This window comes from Ixodes scapularis, unplaced genomic scaffold (genome assembly GCF_016920785.2).
Source record: "Ixodes scapularis isolate PalLabHiFi unplaced genomic scaffold, ASM1692078v2 PGA_scaffold0__279_contigs__length_252992795, whole genome shotgun sequence".
NCBI classification, from domain to species: Eukaryota; Metazoa; Arthropoda; class Arachnida; order Ixodida; family Ixodidae; genus Ixodes; species Ixodes scapularis.
Window position 1 is genome coordinate 144,264,338 of NW_024609835.1, and position 22,006 is coordinate 144,286,343.

Here is a 22,006-nt window from a genome sequence, read left to right on the forward strand (position 1 = left end):
TAAAAAAAAAAAAAAAAAAAAAAAAAAAAAAAAAATTGAGGTTTGCGTTAAGAAACACGCCGCGCAGTACATTGAATGTTGTTTACGAAATACCTATGACTTGCGGAAAAGCGTATATATAGGGCAAACGCATCAACGTGCATCAACGGGCACGCGAGCACGCCCTATTTGTTAGAAGTTCCCCATCGGGTAATCTAGCAATTCACTGTGACAGGTGTCCGTGCTCGCCTAATTTTGACAAAACAAAAATAGTTGGAAAACTAAAAGAACAAAACTGAGAGAGAATTGTTTGGAGTCCTACTGCACTAGAGTAAAGGGCGAAGACAGCTGAGTAAGTGCACCGTCTGTGCACTTAACTGAGAAAGAGTTTTCCTTTTTGAGTGGGGAGCCTGAATTTGTGTAGAAATAGTAAGTGTTTTTCAATAGACGTTCAGTTGTAAGTTAGCGCCTGTCTCGTCTTCCTCGTGTCCTCGTTTTTTAGGCGCTTCACTAGTTAAGCCACCTGCAGGTTTCTTCTACATTATTGTGGCTTGTTCTTTTTGTTTTAACGTTTTTTGTTGTTGTTATTTTTTCTGTTAAAGAAAAACACGTTTCCCGGGACGACTGATACTCCTGCATTCTTTGCTTTTTCTAGGGACAGTATTTTTGGGGAGATAGAACGTTCTAAAGCAGTGTTTAGAGAGAATCAAATCTTTATTGACGTAAATAGGGATTTTCTCCCCAATCGGCACCTTTAATCTAAGAGTGTAGTTTGCCCCTGCAATACATTCGACGATGCGCCTTCATACTATCACTCACTCCTTCACTCTACACTGTGCAGTCATAGGTTTATGGGCCGCCTAAAAAAAAAAAAAAAAAAAGAAATGCAGATGCGGATTTGCGGTTTTCCGCATCCGATCCGCCATCCGCGAAATCTTATTCATTTTTATCCGAATCCGCCAGTCTACTGCGGATATGCGCGGATATCCGGGGATAATCCGCGGATATGCAGGGCTCTACGCATGACTATGAACAGCTGACGTTACGGAATCTTACGCCTAACCGATGGCGGACGTGGCGAAAACTAAACAATAGCAGGTTGCGTCTAAAGAAAAAATGAAAAATACGGAAACTTGAAAAGCTAGGTGGCGTCATTTGACCAGCGTTTCACCGGCGCGCAAGTGATACCTGTGGTGTTTGTAAAGTCACTGTACATCGGGCAATACTTGCACCACACAGCGGAAAAGGCTCTGTGCAGGCTCAAAAAAGGGGTGCACAGAGGTGTATCTCTTGCCTTAATCATACTATATGCCACCTGGGGAGAAAGAATCATATAAAGTAACATTGGTGACGGAAATTTAAAAAGGAAAATGTTTCTAATCATTGGCAGAACGTTTTTTTTTTTGGTACTGATATCATATCTATTTGTATCACAAATTAATGCTTTCTCAACTCGGAAGCCACTTGACTTGGTCCAATATTAGTTGCCATTTCCGAAAATACCTGATGCACCACCAATTCCTTCAAAAAAAAATGTATACTAACTAAAAAAAAAATAAAAAAAAAAAAACCTACAGGGAAATGAAAGGACACCATGAAAGATTGTTTTAAAAAGTACCTGTGCTTTACTTTGAAACTGCGTTGTATTTATAATACTTTACTTCAAGTAGACTGCACCCGATATATTTACTACATTACTTGTAGTTCATAACCTCTAACTTTGTATTTACTTCAAGTACGTTTTAGATGCTGTTTACCCAACACTGATAATAACGATGTAATCTTGCCGATCAAGCACGTACCAGGGGGGGCCCATGGGGCCCGCCACCCCCCCCCCCCCCCCCCCCCCCCCGAAATCTTCAATTTTGCTGGGACCTCCTCTCCCCCCTCCCCCTCATACAGCATTTTGTCATGGGAGGCCCCCCCTTCCCCGAAACAAAATCCTGGCTACGTGCCTGTTGTCAATCTCAATATTTACATTATGATTCCACCGAAATGAAGTGTCATAGTGTAGTGATATATGCGTGCATATAATGCTGAATATTTTTGTATTACTCTTTCTGGACAGAGTTCAGACAGGAGAAACTGAGAATGAGAACTGAGAAACTGAGAACTCTTTTTAGGCTCCACGGAGAGCCTAAAAAGAGTGCTTGCTATCAGTTGTCGCGATGCCACCACACGAGATGCTTGTCGTAATGAACATACATTAGAAAGAAAGAAAGCGGAATCTATATATATATATCAACAACAACAAAAAAATGAAGGAACGAGCGGGAGAGAAGTGGCAAAGAAAGTAACGGCAATTTTTCTTTTCCACGCGCAAGTTGAGCACTCTTTCCTCCAGCTGGCGCCACGCGCCAGAAAAACAAAAACACTTATCAAACAAAACACAAACACGACGGCGTCGCCCCCTGGCGGAGCATGCGCACTGGCTCCGCGTCCCCCACCGTCGCGCTGCTGGCGCCGCCGCCGCTGCCGCCGCCGCCTCCGACTGACTGACTGACGGGACCAGAGAAGCCCGTTTGCTCGCCTCGTCTCTCGCCCGCGGGCCGTTCACCGCCGCCTTTGCTGGTTTGTTGCTTCCCAGTCGTGCTTCCTGCAGCGCATTCCTTTGTCGTGGTCGCCGCCCGTGCAGCAGCCGCGGCGGCAGGAACGTGCTGCGTGAGTGTGTGCGGGAAATGGAGTGCTCGGTGCCTCGGCATGCCTGATGAGCAGCGCGAGCAATGAGCAACCGGACACAGCCGTTCTACAACAACTCCCTGGCCATTCGGCAGGAGATACAACGCTTCGAGAGTGTCCACCCGAGCATCTACGCCATCTACGACCTGCTCGAAGTCATACCGGATCCCTTGGTCGCCCAACAGATCCGAGAACACGTCGTATGCATCGAAGGTGAGCTCTCTTTTCACGCTGGCGCGTCTCTTCCGCCAAACGCCGGCCGAAAGGCCTAAGGGGCCCCCTTTTTTCACGTCTGCGACGTTTGCGGCTGTTTTTCTTGGACCGTTCCGCCGCACCTAAAACGTGGGAGGGCAGAGCTACGTGTGTGCTATGCTCCGCCCGGCCAGGTGACGAGTTTGGCGTCAATCTCGACGGTCGCCTCCTGACGCCCACCGAGGAGACTCGCACACTTCCACCGACGCAACGACGTAAGAAGTCTCTGCTATTTCGCGGAGAGTTCGGTGTACGAAGTTTCACTCTCATTTCTGCCCTCTAATACACACAGATACACCAAAAGAAACAAAACGGACGCGCCATGCTAGGAATGATGATCTTCCGAACTGTTCCTAACAATACACGCGAACGACATCGAGTGCGAGAATTTAAATGCCGCGTTCAAGAAATACACCCAACTACTATACCCGAAGGAAAGAAAATATGTATTTCCTTTTTGTATGGAGTGCGCGCGCGGCACTAAGCTGCTTTCGGCGGCGTCGCGTTCTTCTTGAAAACTGTGTTGTTGTTTTTTTGTTTTTGCTTGGCGTTTTTTTTTGGATCTCGATATTCTTTCGATAGTCGCCTGGTGCGCGCGCACTTCTTTCGTTTATTTGATATTTTCTGTTGTGCGTACTTTATGTTCGCCGGCTGTTTAAAGTCTGCCGGTAAACCGGTTTTGGCGCGGATCAGCTGTGTAATCTGCTCGCGAATAACTGTGGGGCCGAGATAAAGCGGAATCCGCGCGAGGAGCCAATGTGGCGAGGGAGCGAATTGTCCCTCCCCTTCCCCCAAATTCTGGGGGGCCCACTACTTGGCCCACGTCTACACCCTTGAGAACGCGGGGCGGACGGACCTTCGTGTATGAGATCAGGCGCGCGCTCGGGTTTCAGCGCCTAAAAAAACAACGTCACACGGTGAGTACGAAGAAAGCAAAGCACAAACGGGACAGAGACAGACATGCTACAAGCTTGTACATGCCTGCCTCTGCCCCCTGTTTGTGTTTTGCTTTCTTCGCGTTCAGCATTAACTCAACACGCTCGTCAAACTCGTCCTCCTACAGTCATGCCGCGTTAAGGTAGACCCCCCCTTTCCCTCCCTCCTAAAGCGTTAATAATAAGGAATTCTTTTGTTGCTTAGGTTTTGGAGCCCTTGGTGGTGTTCGAATGTCATTCGCTAAATCACCTACCTACCTATGAAAAAAAAAAAAAAAAAGACTTCGAAAGGGGAAAAAGAAAAGACTTACGCTTTACGCTGCAACGTATTTGTTACCGAATTCGACGCACGCTCAGTGCGCTTTATAGTTCAAAAGTTTTAATTTTGGGGCTAAAGGAATCCCAGTTTCCTATGCTCCAGATGAGAATTCAGATGCCATAATATTATATACGCCCATTGTCCGCATATCTTATTTCTTTAGCCTTCCTTTGCGAAAAAGTTTTTTTTTGGCTTCTTGTCAGAAGCGTGAGGCAACTCTCAAAACCCACTCCTGGATATGAAGAGAAAAGAGAGCCCGGAAGATGTAGGGATTTCGATCGATGCAGTGCTGCGGATTACCGGTTCCTTCTTGGCCTGACGAATGTGAAATTTGGCATGCAAGGGGATTGGATATGTGTGTAGTTCGAAGGCGATTGCCTCAAAAAAACAAATTTATTCCCTCCTTCGGTGACGTGTTTCCTAGCCAGGTAGCTAACCTGTTGCTACGTGACTTCCTCTCGTAAGGAAACAAACGAAATCATGGAGAACATGTAGTGCCATTACGAGCTCACGACCGAACAACAGCAGGTGGCCTTGGAGGTTGTGTTCAAGGGATGATAGACACTTTCATTGTGTGGTGTCTGTACAGGCCGAAGTCAATGTCCAGAATGGCATTTCCAGTTACCATAAGATTGTTATAGGCCTCACAAATGCTGAACACCGTGGGTTAAGGTTGCCAACAGGCGTTCGATATAGTGGAACCTTGTCCTATGCTGGGGCAGTCATGTGAAGGGACATGTTTAAATACGGTCGGTGGTATGTTCACGGAAGCAGTCATGCAAACAACCATAAAGTCACATGCATCCCCTTCTGGTATAGACTGAGTTAAACAACCACAACTTTCGGACAGTATACAGTCTTCGATTTCGAGTGTCTGTCATAATTGCCTTTTCCTTAAAAAAAAAAAAAAAATGTTTGTAGCGTTTGTAAATTTCTTTGGATTCTGCTGAAGAGAGTCAAATCCTAGCCTTTATGCAATCACAGACAAAGACGTCGAAAGCAAATATAGGGCGGTTAAATTTACTCGAGAAATCGCTCGAAAAGGAAGCCGGCGGTTCAGAGTATGGTAGACTCGGATATTAAAATTATTGGACGGATTTAGATGTAGTCCTATATAACGAACCTCCGCGAAGAAACAGATCCCTGTTTTTCGCATAGCAAAAATAAACTATAGATATCGCGGAGAACTTAAAACTCCGTCAGAACGTAGCCCCAGCCGTTCGAGCAAGAATCCAAAGTTTTAGCACCAACCGCAATCGTATCCAAAAGTTATTATTGATTTTCTGAAATTTTCAATGGGAAAATGGTTTCGGTTTCTGGCGCTGCGAGCTCCATGTATTCGAGAGCTCCGTCGGCAGCCACTTTCTTTCATTGAAATTTTCTGCAATTAAATAAAAAAACGAAGACGCATGTTAGACGTCCGCGATTTTTTAGTCGTTTTAGACTCCTTCGAAGTTATCCCCTTAGTAATTTACAGAATTACCCTATCACATTTCTCACTCTTGCTACCGGCTTAGCTGTTTTTTTTTTTTTTTTTTTTTTTTTTTCGTGGTAGTCTTGATATTGCCAAATCCTTCCGCTCTGAAGTGCATCTTCATCGTATGAAACATCAATGTATAATAGACTGCCAAGTTGTGGGAATGTGAGAACTGCACTACCACGCTATGTGCTGTCAAAAAATGCCCTAATGCAGCGCGTGTGCTGCGAGGATGAGTCCGTCTCGCGTGCGCACTTTGTTGGGGTGTTTGTCTCGCACGCTGCCTGAAACGGCTCGGAACTGCGGCGTAACAAACGATGCGTCCGCCGTTGAGCTTGCGTGTGAGAGCGATCAACGCGTTGTCCACGTTGGTCTGTCTCGTTTTTGGCACTGCCGAAGATAGACTCTTCCACCTTGTCGTTTGCCGTAGTTTCTGAATTAGAGTTGGGGACTTGTTCAGAAACTTTAGGCGCCTTGAGCGTTCAAGGGCGTTCTAGGCACTTTTGAACGAACGTTGTTCCTGTATGTTTTGCTACAATCTAGAGAGAGGCCTGGTGCTCGCTCTCCCCTTCAAATATGTCACTGTTTTGAAATCTGTTTCACCCCACGATGGACTAAAGACGAATCTGCAAGCCACCAGGTCGAATCACGAGCCAGTTAGAAATCACGTGGTACAAATTGCTCCGACGCCTGTACACCTGCAAAGAGATACATTACTTGATTAATAGCTGACTTGTCATTGGCTCTGGCGGCCCGCAGCTTTGCCGTTATTCCGCTGTCGGGTGTGACGAAGGAGAACGCCAACTAAACGTAACCGCTGGGATAAACAAGTGCGTCCGCTGTCATTGTTGTGAAACTTGGCAGACTGACTCACGGTGCAGTTCTTGCAGTGGCACCATTTCGGGAACTGTTCGGTGCACGCTTGTGTGTGTTGGGACCACGAAAGCGTTCGGGTATGCGCGAACAAACCTTTTACAAGGCCTGTGCGAGTTTTTAAAACTTTCGATTATTGCCTAAATTGACCTACAATTCGATTTGATCTTGTATCAAACCCTTACAGTACTCGGAAGCAATATTTTTCTGTCCGTGGTTTGTTCTGGCGGTGTAATTAGCTTCGTTGAGTGCGCTTCTCACCACGCTCGCGTGCACTGCAGTGAAGAGACATCCGCGGAGAAGACATCGCGATTCCGCGTAGTGCTTCGCCGCAGTGTACCCGCGTTCGAAGGGCAAAGCACACTTGCAGAGCTGGGCGTTACGCACGATTTCTGAATAAAAATGTATGCTGCGATATCCTGGTGATATCGTTTTCCAATTTGAGAGTTAGCGAGGATATTTCGGTATTGCAGGAAGATTTACAGGGGTTGTTTTGTAGGTTTATTTGTTTACGCGAACTCTTTAGTTCCGTTATCCCTTTCACATTGGTGGGAATAAATTAAAACTAAATTTTCTGGAGCAGTGGATGGAGGCTTGGGAAGACCCTTAAGGAGTTCGGCGAGATTGTTTTTTTAAAAAGCATATTAATCTTTCACATGCCGATTTTTGTTGTGAAGTTCGACTAATTCACATTGATACTGATATTACAAAGGCTTTGATTTTTATCTGAATTAAGAATTGCACTTTTATCGCAAAGTCAAGAACTTGAACGAAACATAAATTGAGGTGCTCGAAATGATTGTATTCTAATATTATTTGAGTGAGATTTCGTACCCATAATAACAAATCGCAGCAGTTCGTGCTCTCTTTCATCTATCATCATCTTGCTACAGTGTCTGGTGCTGCCACACGGAACTAAACAGTTAGTTCTGTGTTTGAGCAAATTCACTCCTGGGGCCCTAAACTCGTCAAACACAAAGTTGGACCCGAAAGTTCGCGGTGCACGCCGATTGGACGTCGGCGAAAAAAGTGCGGAGTCATCGTCCTTGTAGGCCCATCGGTGCACTCCGTCAACTTCGGCCCCAACTTTGTGTTTGACGAGTTTAGAGGCCCAGCTGTTCAATCGATGCTAACAAAAGGTTAGACATGAGTGAGAAGGCAAAGTAGGGCTAGACCAGGAAAAGACTTAACATTATATTTGCAGTGATATGAATGAAATGAACTGTGCACTTAATTACGCTCCAAAAATTTAAATTTGCGACTCCGAAATTTATATTAGGCTGCTCCAAAAGGTGCTCTAAAATTACTCGGACCAACCGAATCACCGCGAACGCCTTTGAAAAATTTGCGGAGGAGAGCTGGCAGGTGACAGAGATCGAGTCGCTCGCGTTTGTTACTTCCAAGCTGGGAAGGAACGAGCAGAAACTGCCGTGTTCGTCACTTGTTTTTTTTTTTTTTTTTTTTTATTTAGTTATTTGCATTTGTGAACAAGCAAACGCGTAGTAATAATTTTTTTTGAAGATTGACCAATAGATTGCTTTTTAAACAATAAAAAAAAAAGTTAAAATATGTGTGTATAGTTCGCATGTCCTGAATTTAGAATCGTTTCCCACAGGTATTGTACAGTGAAACTCGTAGTTTGTGCGTGCTCGTATACCACGGATGTTAGCTCTTTCCGATGACCTGTCTTCTTATCTCTTTATTTATTAAAAAAAATAATGCCAATAGCTTTTTTTTTTTTAAGAGAAAGTATCCAGGCGAGCTGGTCAGTAAACCTGGTAATTTAAACCCCGAGATACGGAAAAATAAATTTTATGTCTTCGTGTTTCGGGTTTTAGGTAGAGAGCCTCAAGTAAGAGTGTGTTCAACTCAAACCATGGAGAGTGTTTGCAATTTAATGGCGGCGTTAGAGATGGCAGATTATAAACTCTTTCGCGTTTAATAAATACTTATCCTATCGGAACAAAAATGGCGTCTAAAGAACAGCTTTATATTATTCTTCGCGTGAAACCTTCAAGCATCTCCAGGGCTGTTTATAACCGGAGTTTTATTGAAAAAACACCCGTAGCCTCATAAACCCATAGCAAAAGTTTGCAATTTAATGGCGCCCATAAACACATAACCGTGGGCGAGCATTTGAACACACTCTTACGTGATGCTTTCTAGTTTTAGGTTATCAAGTTTTTTGCCATCCAAGCAGGAGAGGTTTCCATCAGTTTCCCAACAGAAGATTCTAAGCACTCAATACCTGGAGCGCCTACCCGATCGGTTTGAATGAACGGCATGCACCAATTCGTCTTTTCTGGTGGGTATCCGAGATGGAAGCCACCAGACTCCAGAAACTCTGGCAGACTAACCTCTCACTGTCCTAACATGTAGCGACGAGTTTCACTTAGGCACGCAAGACCGTAAATCTCTCACACGCGCTCCTTTTTTTTACTCCTTCGTAACGGGATGGGTCTGTAAAGGCGTTAATCTTGCTTCAACTCCATTGGGGAAGTCACCGCCACTATAGATGAGCGATATCGGATTGGCAAGTTTCACGACCTACAGGGAGTTCACTGGCGCCTGTCAGAAATTCTATCATACAGCAGTATACGAGGTTAGGTCCGTGATACGTAAGTAATTCTAACTTCTTTAAATACGAACGATATTATAGTGTCTCGCGTCGTTATTTCGTGTCAGACGCGTAAGCAAGCATCCTTATCGCGAAGTCGATCACCCACGAAGTATAGGGAGCGTGGTTCTTACACCGCGGTTTACCACCGTTGCAGGGAGTTGCGAATGCGTATATATACATCGGGGCCTTTGCGTGTCAAAAAGGGGCGCGTGGCTGCCCCGTGCCGCCCTTCGCGCTGACCGAGAGATCGGCGGGGACGCGCTCATTCCGGGTCGAGGACACCGCGTCGGCGTTGATTAGATTCTGACGGGGACGTCATTTAGGGCGACGACGCGCCGGTGTGCCTGCGACGCTCATTCGGCGCTTTGATAGCGAGGCTCGTGCCTATATGTTAACGCGTAACTGGAGACGAACAAAAAGCGTCGCCAGAACCTGAAGATTGCGAAAGAAAGAAAGCAAAATATTGGGTGTCGGGGAGCAATATTAACCGCTCAAAACGTGGCGCTAGCGGTCCTGACCAGATGCCATAGTTTGAGAACTAAACGCTACCCGATTCAGAAGTTGTCAGCAACTTTCTTTAAAAGTGCAAGCAACGGATTTCGAAGTGTTTGGGCTGTCTGGTTTGACTGGGGTTTTACCGGTCTTGAGTGTTCTTCTTTAAAGGGTCAATTTTGTTTTTATGTGTTGTCCGTGTTGCAAAGAACGAGAAGGCGCCGCGGTTTATATCGTCTTCGAGGGATGCTTAGAAAACTCGATTTATGTCAAACGAGCTTTGAAATTGTGAGGTGCACGTTGTTTGCGCAGTTCGTTCGGTCAGTCGAAAGGTTTTGTTCCCTTTTTCGATCTGGATGGGCGTCGTACCGACGTGCGGTCGTGTCTACTCGCTACTGCGTAACGCACGGTGTAGGGACCATAGGTTAGCCGCCGTAGATTGCACTGGCCACACATTACTGTCCTGCCAGGGGCGGATTTAAGAAAGGGGGGGGGGGGGGGTGACTGGCAGTCCCTGGGGCCCCAGAAGCCACTTATTTTACGGTAAAAAAAGACATACACCAGGCTGTTTGGGGAAGAAATGTTTAGTCTGATCAAACGACAAATATTAGGTGTCCAAAATAGATATGGTTGACGCATCGCTCGTGACGTGGCATCCGTTAGTTTCCCATAGCCTAGTCTTCACAAATTACGTGTGCAGGCACCTGGGTTGCATGAATATGCAGATCGCCTGTGGCGTATTTCTGCCGAAGCCACGGGGAAAAATAGCGATATATAAGGGTTCAAAGGGGTACATTCCAGTGTTTTCTTTGTAGTCCTCGAGTTGTCTGAAAATTCACTCGAGTCCAAAATAATTATATGTTATTGAATGTACAACTTTGGTCCTCACTGTGGGTTTTTCAAACAGTCTCTACTGGCAGCAACGAAAAAGTGACGCCAGCGTGAGGGGTCCTGAAGAAAAGGGAAAGGGAGGGGGGGGGGGGGGGGGGGGGGGCGGCGGCGGTCGTCCAGTCGCCCCCTCCAAAATATCTTCGCTCGTTTTTTTTTCTTTTTACATTTGTTTGAAGAATGCGGAAGCACTCTTGTTCACAGCAAGTGGGCAGTTAACTTCGACAATGTACACCAGCTATCATGCGACACGGCGGCACCATCTGACACGGCGGCGACGGCCGCGACATAATTCCCTGGGTGGGCGCCATCCGCCGCAACTTTCATTGTCGCTCTCGCCACCAAAATATGTCCCCCCCCCCCCCCCCCCCCCCAAACCAAGAAAAAAAAGAAACAATGTCTGGGACCGTTTCCGGCGGCAGGCAGGGGTTCACTCTTTGGACGGTAGAATTTCTTTCCAACTGATTTCAAGCAGTTTCCTGGTATCAAATGAATGCCTCGGGAGCTCGTTCCAGCACCCGAGGAGCAGCAGGAAACAAATGCTCGGCATAGTTCCTTTTCTAGACTGCGTGCCCGAAATGCAAGCTTGCCTGCCTATGACGTGAGAGCACTGAAAAGCGCGGGTATATTTGAATGTTGGCCTTGGCATCATTGTCATTTGCCGATTTCAAAATAACTATTCTGAATTTCGTAATAATAAACAGCACATCAGAAAGGACAAAGGCCGAGGATTCGGAAACTGTATTCAGTTGGGGTAGCTGAAAAAATCGCCGGAGTTATTACCTTTAAGCGGACATCCAGGCAGAAAACGGTTCACAAAAATTGAAATTGATGATAGCTGTAATTTCGCCGTTCCTATCTGTCTTCGCGATGCTTTCAGTCATTATTATATCGTATAAGGGGGTGTGCGTGTGCACGTGACTACATATATAAATTGCAGCGTCCAACACGCCCAAACGTAGAAGTATGCTGGTGTAGATACATAGCTGAACCATGGTACCTTAGGAAGATTGATTCGTACAAAATGTGGGCGTTTCAAACTTAACGCAAACAAGAAAAAAGAGAAAAAAAAAGGAAGGAACACAGAATGCAATGTTGCAATGTTGCGGTAGTAGCGAAGGACTACTCGCCAGATGATGATAATGTTTTTTTTTTTCCTTTGTAGCAGGTGAGCTCAAAGATACTTTGTGCCCTAGCCAAGACCAAAAGAGAGAAGAACAAAAAGAAAGAAACACAGAAATATGGCTTTTTTTTTTTTTCACCTTGCAGTAACTTGCGCCACCAGTGTTTCAGGAGGCGACGCCACCCCGGAAAAAAGACGCCAAGGAGAGGAGCGGGGAGCTGCCGCCTCTCCACGTGAGCGACGAGAAGTGTCGCGGCCTGGCGGCCGAAATGTGAAACGGCGGAAAATGGATTAAATGCACGCCGTTGTAGTTGCCAATAGCGTACGCATAACGTTAAAGGGCGAAATTCAAACGTCGAATCTGCATTTTAAGTTGTGCACATTTTGTTGCGCGATTCCACGCAGTCAGTCCGCAATCGGACCTTTATACACGGCCACTGACGGGATGAAGACGGCAGCTAGGGCCCGTCTCGGCGGCTGTTGCGCCTCCGGTGCGAGCGTTCTAAATATAGTCTATTTTTCACCGATGCTTCGCCTTCTCGTGCACCTCGAGCGGGAGGCCGAGCGTTCGAAAGACGCGGCGTAGCGATCTCACCCTGTCGGCGAGTGTAGCGGAAAAAGAAGAGCCCTATCGTGAGCGAAGGAGTATCCAGGGGCAGTGCGGTGGTTTGAGCCCCGACGTCGACACTCGGGGCGGTGGTCGCCGCGGCGCTGGCCCTTCTTTGGGCAGGGTGTCTTTGACCCCGTGGCCTTTGGACGGAGGGCGTCTGCTCCCGTGCCTAATTTAGTTTCACGAACCGGGCGCTGCTTGACGCGTCGTCTCTCCGCAAACGAGTCTGTTGTGTACTCGGCGGTTTCTGCGGGAGCATCTTGTCGGAGTGACGGAGCGAGCGTGGAATTCGGGGGGAAGACGCGGGGGCCCGGGACGTTTTCACGGAAGAGCGAGTCTTTTTTTCCGGATGGGACGATTGTCTGCCTTCTGGCTTGTTTCGTGTGTTACTTTCTTTTTGTGAAATGGTAGAAGTGACGTTGTTGCGCGTTCGGTGCTGCTTCATGCCCGGTTGAGTTCTTGGCAGTGCGCCCGGAAAAGTCGACTTGGGTGCAGGGGCCGTGGTATTAGTTTGTAATGGGAATTGCCTGAGAAAAGCTAAGGGAGCCTTCGTACGCATACTCGGGCAGTCGAGACGGAGCGCGTGGTAACGCGGCGGCTCGTTTTTAAACATGGTTCCGTATTTTTGTTGTTGTTTGTTTATATATTGATAAACAGCGAAAGGTATAACTTCGGGCCGGTTTTGTGCAAATTGAGGAAAACCGAATAATCCCCGATTAAAGCTGCCCTTGAATAAGAAAGAAAAAAAAAATGTACCTTCGTGGAAAGAAGTTTTTGGCTACAGCTTCGTTCTGTGTTGACCCGCAACGATGCCCAAAACTGTCTAGAATGTTGCTTTTTTTCCTTCGGGAGTTGCGTTTTTCTAGGTTTTCTCTGTGGTCTGTATTGGGACGTTCCTTTTCAAACATTCGGGTCACAAAAGTCTCGTTGTAGAATGGAGTATCCCACGACCGTTCCCTTCAACATAATCCCCAAGAAACGTGAAATTTTTTTCGTGCGACATCGAAAATAGATATTGAAAAATACCCAATTTGTAGCAAACAGAAACACACACACACACACACACACACACGCACACGCACACGCACACGCACACACACACGCACACACACACACACACACACACACACACACACACACACACACACACACACACACACACACACACACACACACACACACACACACACACACACACACAGCTTTTCATTTGCATAAGTTGCGTGGCATACAGTGCAACTAATGGACACGCGGGAAAAAGGACTCGGCAGTGTTCTCGCTCAAGGATTAAAAAAAAAAAAAGGGGGGGGGGGTAACCGAAGGGATATAATGGCGCTAAATAACCACTTTCCTTCCTGCGAGGTGTCGGGGGAGAGGGGAGTGCGGTTCGCTCGTAACGCCCGAGGACGCGCTCGCGACGCGGCAGCAACGAACAGAAGCGGAAACGCCGCTAATGGCGGGAAATTGTGTCGCCGACTTTCCCCGGTCTTAGGTGTTTAGCTATGCATTTTTGTGACTACTAAAGCCGCCCAATTGCGCAGTAGTGTGACGCTTGGTCAGGCGGTCGTCGCCAAGAAAATGCTCAAGGTCGCGGTCTCCCTCGCTATACTTTATCTCGTGTCCTGACCGGTTACGCCCAGTTAATCTCGCTTCCGTGATCAGGGAAGACTGCGAGGAGGAGGTTAGTACGGCTCCTCACCAGACTGTTGCTCTTTGGCGTGGTGGATTACCGATATTAAAGGGACACTGACACCCCCCCAAAATGTTTTGTTTGTTTTTTTCCTTTTTTGCCAGGCGATCCATTATGGTGTTAGAAGACTATCTAATCAAAGTTTTGCTACAGCGTCACGTATAATATTAATAAAGTAAAAAAAAAAAAAAAAAAAAAAAAACCGCAACTGCTCGAAATTGAAACAGAAACTGGACGCAAATTGTCTTCTGGGTAGTTGGGCTCTCGTGTGTCATCGTTATTGCCTCGAAACGAATCGTCCGTGAAATATCTGAATTTTATATGTCCCTCTGCATGAGTAATTGAATTTTAAACTGCTCCGATCGCATCTTATAGCATGAACGGTGCTTTCGTTGGCAACATTGAAGCTCTGAGGTCACATAACGCAATGCGAGCATGTCCGTTTCGTTGTTTGCCTGCGAGTGAATGCCGCAGCGTGCTTCATTTTTGTTGTTGTGCTCGACTTGTTTCGTGGATGGGTGAGATTTTTGTTGCGCGGTTAGGTGCCACAACCTTCGGGCAGCACCTCCGGGCAGCACCTCCGGGCAGCACCTCCGGGCAGAACCTCCGGGCACAACCTCCGGGCACAACCTCCGGGCAGAACCAGATATTCCGCGTTCATCAACGTTTATCAGCACCGTGGAAGGACAGTATAGGCGGTCTCTCCATCGCTTCCTCGAAACATTTCAAGCCTCTGGAAGCTCGCTTACGCAAACGCGTCGCCTCATATGGTTCGAAACGTGGAGGATAAAATTGGGGCAAAACCTCTTGAGTTCAATGCTTGCTTGCTGATGCCCCGGCGTTGTGCGTTATAAGCTGGCACATGGCACGGGGCGACCTGATTTCGAACGCGATAAAAGCTATAGAGCAAAAATGTCTTGAAATCGCTGTTGTTTTCGATCTTCATTGATTTTCTATTTTTCACACCAGTAGCTGTTATTGGGAGTCAAAGAAAGAATAAAAACACTTAAGGACAAGGACAGACAGCACAGTTCTTTCAACTAGCAACACACATTTACTGGTGTATTTACTGGTGTAGAGTACCGATAACATTTACTGTTATCGGTATTCTTCAGTTTTAACCAATTTCTTTTTTCTTTACCGACGTGTTTTTTTTTGTGTGTGTTTCGGCTAAAACTAAAAGTCTACGACATAGATATAAACAATACCTTGTCACAGTTATCGCGCAGAGTTAATTTTCCAAATACTGTAAAACCTTCAGTGTAGTTATACGCAGTTCGGGAGTGTTCCGGGGGCCACAGCGATGGATGGTGCCAACGTGGTTACTATCATCGTAAGCGTCAGTCAAACGCAAATCCGTGTGAACGAGGCTGGACCGGTCGGAGAGTTCGCTTCTTGTAAAGGTTGTTCGTGGGGCGCGTGCTTCTTACGCAAGAACCCCGTAATTAAGGTCTTTTTTGAGAGGCGTCTCGTGCGGGACGCCGAAGGCTGTGCCTCCCACGCTCGCACGCAGCGTTCGACACAAGGTTGGAGACGAGGAAAAGGGCAAAAAGCAAAGGAAACGACGCGAAGAGACTCGACCGTGTAATTGATTGTTTCCGCCCGTCTCCAAACGACGATTCTTCTCATTCGTTAGTGCTAACCCCGGAGGTGAAACAGCGCTTGTTGATGGGCTGCGTCGTTGCGAGGGCTTCCCGCGCTGCGTACGTGTGAAGGGTAGAGTCGTGTAAGGATTTCTTTTGATGGCCATACGGCTATACACCATGGAGGTAGGAAGCTTCCGGAGGTGACATGACACCACCAGAGCTGGAGCCAAGTGTGGAGGGACATGCCCCCAATGATGACCACAGCTGGTTTGGTCGCCCTTTCCCTCCTTCCATGCTATACACCTTATGAAAACTTGTCACACGGACAAAAGATGCTGAGTCTGTGGGCACATCCGTCGAAAGTTTCTAAAAGTTTGCGCCCCTTTTGCGTTTCGTTGGATCGTAGTGCCCTTTAACACGCATACAGACGTACGCGCCAGGCAAAGGGACTCGACCATTGACCTATAGTCTGCCGTCCCGTCTTTTACGACTGCGTCCATCTATCCACTTATTTACGACGCTCCGGGTCGCGGCGGAGTGGCTGCTGTCAGACCACGAGGCCCCCCCAAATTAGGCGACGTTTTATGCGTAACCCCCTTTCGCCCTTCGTTCCTTCGTTGCTACTTCTGCTACTTGCGCTTACTTTATTTTATTTTTCTATTTTTCTGTACAACATGTGTTTTGGTGCAGCGAAAGGTGCGCGCGGAATATGGCGGCCGAACGGAGAACGCGCAGCGCTGTCGCGACTCCTTTTCTCTTTTCGAAACGTTCGTTGTTCTTGCTGTTGTTGCGTCGTTGTGCTTCTCCTCCCCGTCTTCCAACGTTGTGGCGCGGTTCGTTAGTCGGGCGGTTTGCCTTCGCTCGCTCCTCGTGTCCGCCGTTGGGCTTCCGCGCTCCCGTCTGTTCGTGCCTTTTTACTGTATGTCTGTGTGTTTGCGCGTGTGGGTAATGTCCTGTCCTCCTGCCGTTTGCCGTTTCACCTCGCGATGAACCGCGAACGACGCTACGAACCTTCTGAGTCAATCTAATGCGGAGAGCAGGTCGTCTGCTCCTTGCACAGGAGTTTCGGTGACGTCAGAACGACGCCGAGCTCTGATTGGCTATGATTGGAAGAATAGTGGGTAGAGCTGGATGCTAGATGCCTTGAGATAAACCCATTATATATATATTTTTTTTTTCATCAGCCAATAAGCAATTAGCGTTCTCACATCGTCGCAACCCCTGTGCAAGGAGCAGAACAGGGTGTAAGATAGACAGGTGGGGGAACGAGAGCCAAATGAGTGACCGCATTGTGTCCCCCTCGGTTTTCTCTTTTTCTGTGGCGCCACCTATGTGGAGCACCGCGAACTCTCACTCCAGGTGGGCGACCGGTGGCGACCTGCTAAACTGACGGAGATGGCTTCTCGTGGATTTTTGATGAAGGACTGTCGTGCTCTCGGTTTATTTTGCGCACTCTCCCATAAAGTTCCACGCAAATTCAATTCCGATTTTTTTCTTCTCGCCGCAGCGCCATCTGTCGCAAGTCGGGGGTACCCGCAAGCAGACGAGTACACAATCCGGTCACAGCGCTGCGGTAGGCTTCTATGGGCCGTTTCCCCACCTGTCTATCTTACACCCTGGAGCAGACGAACTTGGCTGTCACAGGACTTTCGGAAGGGGTGCAGTGACGTGCAAAACAAAATGTCAAGTTTTGGTGTGTGTTTTTTTTTTTGTTAAACTAACAATGGCCATGTTGCACGTACCAGAGGGCGACTGAGGTTTGATTTCGACCATCCGGGGTTCTTTTGACGTGCAACCGACGAAGTCTTGGCTGCACGGGGCCTCCTCCGCAATAAGCCTCCATTGAGGGCACCTCGGCCGGGTCTCGAGCACGCCAAACGGGTATCGGTAAGCCGGCGCCTTGCCTCGGAGCCACCGAAGCGATCGGGGCGTGCGCTGTCACGGGATGCATTCCCAGCGTTGGATTGGCTGGGATGGTTCGTCGCGTCAGCTGCGGTCCAAGGGGAAGCAACGCTGTACGCGTCCTCGTGGCGGTTGTTTTGTTCTCGCTGTCTCGCGCGCATCACGCTGGCAGCTCGGCCCCGTTGTGTCGTGTACCGGTGTAGACATGCGGGTGGAGGGTGACGGTGATTCGTCATCGCGTCGCTGCTGGCTGAGCTGACCCCTTCTCGGGTTGGTAACCTGCTGCTGCGAGGGATACGTACACCAGAACCCGAATCGTTTCTTCTCTTTCGAGTAGGGGGATCGGTGATGCGAGAGGGCTAACGCGTCTCGCTTGGGGAGGGAAAGTTTGCGCTGCAAAACCTCCTGGGTTCGATCCCCGCCCCCTGCCCGTTTCGATCTGGATGAGTTTCGTACCGGCACGCGTTCGTGTAACCATTACTCCGTGGTGCACGTCAAAAAAAAAAAAAAAAAAAAAAAAAAAAAAAACGTTATTGCAAGGGCTAAATTTCTCATCTACAGCTAAGAGAAAAATCATCCGTTGAGGCGTACTATAGCATCAAGGCTGTCGAAACATACATGCAACACAATTTGTTTTTCCCCTTTCGACCTGACCGCGGGAATGCTTGAGTTTTCCAGTCCGCGTTATTCGGTTTGCTGCGTCCTTTGTTACAACGGCCTTCCGTGACTCCGCAAAGCGCACACGAAGGCTCCCTAGTCCTGGAGTTTTAAACTTCACTGAGGCACGTATCCAGGGGAAAGGGAGAGGGCATGCCCCTCCCCCCTTCCCCCTGATGTGTTCCATTTTGTTAGGGCCTCCTCTCCCCGCTCCTTCTCATAGAGCATTTTGTCATGGGCGGGCCCATGGCAAAATCCTGGCTACGTGCCTGCCTTCAGCTGTCGCTAACGCCAGCAAAGCCCCTTTTGTCGTCAAGTCACGAATCCTTTCAAGAAGGATCATCTTAGAACAAGGTGTGAAGTCTCGCGGACTTCCCAATTGCCGGCGCTACCGATACTGGAAATGACCTTCACCTGTCGCCAACCCCTCTTTCGTCGTCAAGACCCTTTAAAAGGATCATTCAAATTTCAGAGCCAGGGCTACCATGGGAGCCAGGGTCACCATTAGAGCCAGCTTACGGGCGACCACGGAAAGGCGGGCGCCTCGGAAAGGGGCATATGACCCAGGACTCAGTCAGACTTGTACACGTTACTGAAAAATAGTAAGGAATTACATTTACAATTACTCAAGGCTAAATTGTAATTTATTACAATTACAATTACCCTTCCATGAAAGTAACTGACCGTTACCCCAAAAAGTAATCCGTTACTTTCGTGGCGTTACTTTCAACAATATTGTCTCAATAAAGAAACAATGGGAAGAGGGTTATTGAAGTTCTTATTGTTGCAGCTTGTTCCATTTGCGCACAGGTGGCGGCGGAGTATCGGGTATCGTTAATGGAGTCATCGGACCGATCGACTAAAATTCTCCATTCTCGAAATTGCAAAGCTGTAGAAGTCGTCATACATCTGGCCAAAACTAGAATAAGAATTGATTTATGTCCATCTTACTATACCGGCATATACTGCCAGACAATAGCAAAACATAGTTGTAACAGTAAGGTGATAAATTGTAAATAAGGTTTGGCTCGATGTTCTTCTTCCTTTGGTTCTGAACAGGTCGAGCCTCGGTTGAGACGTTGGTGAATAAAAAAAAGTTTCCAGTAAATAAATAAGTAATCGAAAAAAAAGGACACTCATAACAACAATTAATTTGAACGTCGGTTAAAAAAACAAAACAAAAGAAAAACGAAATGTAAACGCACGTTTGCCGTGTGTACCTCTCTTGGTGCCGTTCAAAAACGCACAGAGCACAAACGAAGAGCAGAGTACTAAGCCGCGCTATGGCCCCACTTTCGAGTTTCACTCCCTCCCCCATGCCCAAATTATCAAGTCTACGTCAGCCACTATTATGTTCATTTGTAACAATATCTGCTTGAGATGAGATGCGTCCTGCTGGAGTAAAAACAGGAAAAAGAAGAAAGGAAGACTATAACCATTTCCGAAGTGCTCGCAAGAAGCTGACTCACAAAAAGGGTGACTGAGAAGCAGATAACCTGGCTGGAATTCACACATAAAGTGGGCCAACTTTATAAGTTGCACTACAATAATAAGGTGAAAGAAACAGAAAAAAACTACATCCTGTTTTCGAGAAGATGATAAGTGTGCCGGCAAAGAACGAGGATGTTTGTGGCAATTGCATCTTCACATATTATCACATCTCTTTTAGTGGGTTTTAGGGTAGACGGAACGTTTTCTGGTGTTGTGACACAATGAACATGGTCGGAGTCATTATAAACGAGGACATTGTTAATTCTTCTTTGTGCGCTTGTCGTCTGGACTCTGGAGCTTCTCGAAGAGGTACAGAATCACTTCGCGTCCTCCTCTCTCCATTTTTGATCACACACACACACCAAAAAAACAAAAAAAAAAACGACTAAAAAAAGCGGATACTTGCCCCCCCCCCCTCTTTTCTTTTTTTTTTGTAGAAATGTTTATTTATTTTTTTTATTTATTTATTTATTTATTTTTTTTTACATTCTTGTTTGGGTCTAAAAAAATAGATTTGGGGGCTTGGTATTGCAAACAAAAAAGCCTTTGCGGAACTGAAGGGTCTCCCTTTGCGCGTGACAGTGTCACTGCGCTTGACTTTACCAAAATAAAAACAACCCTTTCTTTTGAAAAGGGGGGGGGGGGGGGGGGGGTTGGTCCTATAAAAAAAGCAACGGATAACAAGGAATCCGTTACGTAAAAAATGTAACGGAATTACTTTAAAATTACTCTAGAAAATATGTAATTATTCCGTTACTAAATTACTGGTAAATGTAAGGGATTACAAGTAATTTCGTTACTTGTAACGGATTACGTACAAGTCTGGACTCAGTTCTCTGCTTGGATTTCGTTCGCTCATATCGCTTCAGCTACAAGTGCGTCTTTCTGCACTGTGTAACTAACCGTCTTTAACAGAGTAATTCAACGTGTTTTTTTTTTGTGTGTTTTTTTGCGGCTAAAAGATTGTTTGTCCGCTTCACTCCTGGGCCGCTACCTGCCTCGACGTCCTCGGAACGGCACCAAACGCAACACCCTCGACATCTTGCCACGTAGAGGACACGATGAGAACTCGAGAGGTTTCGATCCCCGTGGCCCAGAATTTGTCGAGTGTGGTTCTAAAGATGCTCGGTCGGTCTTTGAAAGCGACTGCATGCGGTCAGATGACGGAAGTCTGGCACCTGGCAACGCTCGCCTCCTTGCGGCGTCTGCGGGAAACGAGTCTGGTGCGAGAGACCATTGGTGGATCATTGCCCAAAGCCACTTAGAATAATGAAAACCCGCGCGTTTCGGCGTCGTCCCAGTGAGACGGGAGTGCAGACAATGGAAGAGACACGAGTGCAGCGCTCGGCCGAGCTTCGTGTTGAACGGGTGCGTTGAAGAAGGACGCTCGGCGTCGGGCCCAGTTGCGGGGGACGCCATCCGAGTGCGATGACCCCGCGTGGAAGTAGAGGAGCGAGGCTGCACGCAGGCTTCGATTACCGTTTTGACGCGAGCCCACGCGGTCAAATTACTCGTTGGATAGTTTACCACGAGTGTAAACTCCGGAAAGCGTGTTTTCGTGCTAGCTGTGTCGTTCAAAGTACCTCGGTAAGCCTATAAAGCCTCCCTCACGCCTCGTGTGGACAAAGGCACGCTGATTCCTGCGGACGGACAGGCCTCACGCTTCGTGCATATGTATGCTGCCAACATGTATGAAGACCGTTTTTGTATGACCAATGTGACCGTTGTTCGTGGATGGATGGATATTGGCTATGCCCTTTGGAACGGGCGGTAGCTTGCGCCACCTATAGCCTAAGAAAGACCTCGGGCAAAATGTCCGCAGACTGTGTTTTTTGTGATCTATGAGCAGTGTGTGTGTGGGATGAAACGGGATGGAACTCTCGGAATGGACGTCCCGAGCCGAGTTTGTGTTGACGGCGCAACATGTGCGCTCGACGCGCTCGGGTGACCTTGACTAATGTGGGCCGCCTGGCGTTACGTCATGTTATCTCGGACCCTCATCTTCCCGCCTCCCTGTCGGAAAGAGATGCTGATAGAGGGGGGATGAGAAGGCGAGCGCTCGGCGGACCACCGTTCTTTTCGGATTGCCTCACCCTCCCGTCGCCATGGTAACCCTGGTCCAGATGCGTCGGGCGTTCGCGTTGCTGGCCGGCCGGTGACGTCACTGGTCTCCTGACCTTTTTTTTTTTTCTTCTTTGGTGCAGGAGTCAGCTCTGTTCGATTGCACGATGTCGTTACCCGGAGAGTTGTCGGCTTTTCCTCGACCCGTAGAAGCGCGACCGTCCGTCTGCTCCGCACTCCGCCCGAAGGAAAGGGGTAATGCTGGCCTGTCGCGTGCTCTTCTTCCGAAATGACGGCGGCCCAACGCGTTAGTGGTCTTCCCCTTCTCTCTCTTTGTCTTCCCTCGTGTCTGACGATGACGTCTTCAGACGG

The 22,006-nt window shown here is 47.7% G+C and overlaps 1 protein-coding gene across 2 annotated transcripts in view; it reads left to right on the plus strand.

Moving 5' to 3' along the window:
• Positions 1-2,404: 2,404 nt before the first annotated feature.
• The window catches only part of LOC8042115 (arf-GAP with GTPase, ANK repeat and PH domain-containing protein 1), a 203,932-nt gene continuing 184,330 nt past the window's right edge, over positions 2,405-22,006 (plus strand). For both annotated transcript variants that reach the window (XM_040210033.2, XM_040500775.1), the window contains exon 1: positions 2,405-2,871. In XM_040210033.2, coding sequence (XP_040065967.1) covers positions 2,703-2,871 — 169 coding nt within the window. In that variant the 5' untranslated portion in view covers positions 2,405-2,702. The remainder of the gene's footprint in view (positions 2,872-22,006) is intronic.